This window comes from Pygoscelis adeliae, unplaced genomic scaffold (assembly GCF_000699105.1).
Source record: "Pygoscelis adeliae isolate BGI_AS28 unplaced genomic scaffold, ASM69910v1 Scaffold174, whole genome shotgun sequence".
NCBI classification, from domain to species: domain Eukaryota; kingdom Metazoa; phylum Chordata; class Aves; order Sphenisciformes; family Spheniscidae; genus Pygoscelis; species Pygoscelis adeliae.
Genome location: NW_008824676.1, coordinates 3298535 through 3303115, shown reverse-complemented (window position 1 = coordinate 3303115; position 4581 = coordinate 3298535). Strand labels below are relative to the sequence as shown.

At 34.5% G+C, this 4581-nt stretch overlaps 1 protein-coding gene across 1 annotated transcript in view; it reads left to right on the top strand.

Moving 5' to 3' along the window:
• The window catches only part of FBXO43 (F-box protein 43), a 3782-nt gene extending 2593 nt beyond the window's left edge, over nucleotides 1–1189 (top strand). The window contains exons 3-4 of the mRNA XM_009323071.1: nucleotides 666–851; nucleotides 941–1189. Coding sequence (XP_009321346.1) covers nucleotides 666–851; nucleotides 941–1189 — 435 coding nt within the window. The remainder of the gene's footprint in view (nucleotides 1–665; nucleotides 852–940) is intronic.
• Nucleotides 1190–4581: the final 3392 nt, after the last annotated feature.

The window sequence follows — 4581 nt, the reverse complement described above, 5'->3', positions numbered from 1 at the left end:
CTCCCCCCCCGCCTTGAGAATCCTGTAGGATCTCTTCAACTGATTCCGGCTTTGGATCTTAAACCCCTTTCATAACTTTGTGCCATGTTGTTCCTCATTTTCAGTTCCACTCTAGTCTGCGGTGGAGTAGGACCCACTCTAGACTAGTTCCTGATTATTTTCAGGACTGTTTGTGGCTAAGCTTCTTCATGGTGTACTTGTGAACATAAGAAGGACATATAGAAGTTTTTTAAGGGGTATCTAGAAAAGTAAGCATATTAATAGCAGTATAATTTTTTTAGATCCTCCACGTGTGTATACACACACACTTCAGTGTAACCTTGCTTTAATTGTGACAAAACTTATGTTTGCTATTTCCATGCATGCTATTGTGATGTCTCCTAATTCAGAAACGTGAGGACCAGCAGAGAGTGCTAAAAGACAGTTAGCTTTTTACCCTGCTCATGGGACTTTTTTTTAATGGTTCCTGTCTCTTGTTCCCTTAATAAATATAAACATTTAATGGGAAATACATGCACTATACATAATTTCCTTTTCTAATGTGTTATTGCAGAGGGAAAACAAAAAAAAGCAAAAACCAGCTGCAAATCCCAAATGAAATAAAACCCTGATTGCTTCCTTTTGTGTGTTTTTTTTTCTTTCTTTATAATTATAAACTTTAACAGGAATATTTCTTGAAAGCTGAAGACGCTGCCACAAGACTTAATGTTCTCAATAGATCTGCTCTAAGGCCCGTTCAAGCTCAAGCTAGAACTCCTGTAGTACAAACACCACCATCATACACTGAACTTACACCCAGGAGATGCAGTTCTGTTCCCCATTCAACTACTAGACAGGAAGAATACATAAAAGTAGGTAGTTAAGAAACATCACTTTCAGTTTTTAGAAAATTTCAATTTACAAGAACTAAGTAGCTCTTCTCTCCCTCCTCTTGCTACAGGTTGCTAAAACTCTGTTCACTGACGAAGCTCTAAAACCCTGCCCAAGATGTCAATATCCTGCTAAATATCAATTGGTAAAGAAACGGGGACTATGTAGCAGAGAGGCATGTGCATTTGAGTTCTGTATTTTATGCCTGCATGCTTTCCATGGGTCAAAAGAATGTAATAGTTTCTCTGCAAAATGGAAGAACAAAAAAGATGCTCCTCCAGGAAGTGCCCAAAGCAAAAGAAATTTAAAAAGACTCTAAATTTGTAAGGCATGTAAGTCCTTACCTTTAATTCCTTTTCCCCTTCTCCTAAATTCCTAACCTTGTTCGTATTCTTCCTAAATATATGCATTTTGAAAGTCTCATTCAATGTGTTTTTGCTGACTTATCAAGATAACTCCTTATGTATATATCTTAATCAATTCAGTATTTTTTGTTTTTGAAAAAAGTGAACATTTTAAAACATTTTATGTCTTGTTTTACCTGTTGTGTAGTAGCTAGGCACTTACTAACATCTTAAATTTTTTTAAATAAAGTATCTTAAATGTAGTCTTCAATATCTAGCTTACAGCACCTCACAGATGTTTAAAAATGTCATTCGTCTTAATGACAAATTAAAGAAAATTATTTAAAAAAAAACTTTTTAATGGGATTTTTTATTGTTCACTTTAAATTACAGTAGATGTTTTAAAAAAAGTCTTGAAGTGGGGCACTAGGGACATATGCAAAAAATACTTCTACCTATGTAAATTATTATACCTCAAAAGCAATATATTAGTTGTCTGAATTTTATATCAGAATAATTATTTTGTTGTTCTCTTAGCCTCTGTAATGCAAGTCAATAGAATAGTAATTTCTAAATCAAGCTGATGCTGTGTGGATATTCTATTGTACTGTTTTTTTACAGAGTTTTTGTATTTACCTGAAAACTTCAGGTGATATACTATATATTCACATATCTAAATATGCTGTTGCATTACCCTTGTTGTTGTGAACTTACCTTTATACTTACTCTGATGTTACTTCAGCTCCCAGATACTGGATCATCTTCATAATTGAATTAAAGGATTATCTACTGCTAGAAATCATCCTTTCTCTATCTGTAGATTTAATTAAGGGAACTCACTGATTTTGCTCTTGAACTAAATATGCTGATCCTTTACAGAAAGAGAACTTAATCTGCCTCTCAGACCTCAAATGATTTTTGTGGTGTTTTTTTTTTTTTAAACTCCCAGCAATTGTAAACAGCTTGAAATACAGAAATACAGGCGACAGAAGTGGACACAGTACTTGCTCTGAGACAGAATATCAATTTACTTCTCCAATTGATATGGTCCTACTTGTCCTTTCAAGGAGTTAATTTGTCACAAGCATCTTGCAGAACACTTGTAGTCAGCTGGTGTTTCTTCCACACTCTCCCTCTGATTTTGTCCTATGTGTTATATTTGTGATGTTGTAACTTTACTGTGTGTATTTGTAGGTAAGCCTTATCATTGAGCTATTTAAAAAGTAGTCTGATAAAAAAAAAAGCTTTCAACTAAGCAATAAGCAGTGTATTTGCCTCTATTAATATTTATTCACATATCCCTTTATTTTTATTGTCTGAAAATTACAAAAACTTCTGAGATTTTTTTCTCTTTCCACATAATCTGTGGATGTTTAAGACAAATGGACCAGGATAATTCACTTCAGGATGTTCTAGAAACATCACTTCCTATTTCTGATCTAACTGTTGTGATTTGTAATTTGGTCAGTACTTCTAGTGTACTTGATTTCTGGGATAGTAGCTCCCCACAGCATTTGGAAGGAAGAGGAACAACATGGTTAGTAAAATGCCATAGAAGTTTTAGTACTAACTTTATTAACCAAACATGGTATCATTAAAGAAGGGATAAACCCAATATATTGGCCAGAAAATCATGTTTATTGCATGAATAAAATTATCAACACTTTCATTCCATACTTATTTGTATTTGCTAAGCCTTTGCATTATTCTTGTCTAGGGTTAGACTGGTAGAACTTGAACTGGAAGTCTGAAAGTGGAGTTTATATAGAATCTATTCTGAGGGAACAACTGAAGGGAAGGATGTTGGGACAAGCTAGGGAATATAGAGGTATGTGTGTATATAGTTTTGGTTTAGGAATAATGGCAAGTCATTACAGAGGAGGAGACTGCAAGTGGGAAAATTGCTAAATTATTTGATTTGTTTACTACTTGCATTTCCCTAATTGCTTGGAACTTTAAGTGTTCAAGGTCTACTTAAAAGTTAATTTAGTTCAGAGAACTATTGGATTGGTTCTTTTATTCTTGTGTATAAAATAACTATACATTTCTAGAAATGTTTAACAGTTTCTATTAAAGGTTAAAGTGACATGAAGAAGAACTTTCTAGGCAGGAAGTTATATTACACAAGAATCTGAATGCACATAGTCTGTAACTTTATAATAACTTAACATGGATTAGTTTTGTTTCTTATCATTGAACTATCAAATAAAATAGGGAATGGTAGTAACTGCAGTGCAGAATAAGTACAGCATGTGTAGCATGTCAGACTGCCACTGGCATCACTGCATTTTACCTTTGCTAAATACCAATGTACTTCATGTCTCTAATATTAAAAAAATAATAAAAATGAAGCTTTAAATGCATCCTTGAAATTAGTGGGAGAGTTATGACAGACAGTGAGAGGATTTAGCTCGCTTTCTGGTGTGCGGTATTGCAGTCCAGTCCAGAAATACATGAGATGCAAGCCTTGTTTTGAAAAATTTCAGAAATACTTTCAGAACTATTGCTAAACAGGTGCACCTTTGGATAGAAAGCCATATGGGAACTCAGTTTAAGAATCGGTTGTTAAATGTCCTTTCACTTTGAGGAAAAAATTCTGGTAAGAGATGTGTGACCTTATCCAAAGAGTTTGCTTTTGCTAAAATCTGCATAATTCAGGGAGAACAGGGGTGGTAAATTTGTTCTGGTATAGGCATTATTTGTTTTTAAAGGTAGTATCTTTGACATCTACAGTGTCCATCCAACAAGAAGTAGCTTGAGAGGAAAAAATGCTTGAACTCTATTTCACAATTTAAACACTTTTTGCCCTGTTTTGGCATGTTTAAAACTTTTTTTCCCCCCCCCTTCTGTCTGCCTCACAAAAATCTCTTCTGGAGTCAAATGTCTCTTGTTCACTTAGGTCTATCATAAACGTAACTATGCTCTGGTGTTTGGGTGAAATGCGTTCTCTGCTGTGGTCTACTGCTACGCCAGAGGTGGGGGGAAGTGAGAAAGCCAGACTTCTTGTCTATGGGTAACGCTCCTCTCTGACAGTGATTATTTTTTTTTTTAATAAAAGTAGCTTTATGCCTTGACATAAAGGTGAAATAAAATAGTGATATACTTAATGTGTGGGTAAAGGATAACATATCTAACAGAACACAAGGTATGTTATAGTTATCTAATAGCTTGGGTAAAAGGAATCAAAATTCTTTCATGATATCTGATTCAGTTATTGACAGAAATGAAGTCTTTGGGGTAGGAGAGTGGAAGTAACTTTTTATGAGTCCCTGTTAGCGTGCTTTTTTCTGTATACTGTATGCCTTAATTAGTCTCCATCAGATACCACTAAGCTATCTGAGTCTGGACTTGAATGAAACAGCAAAGG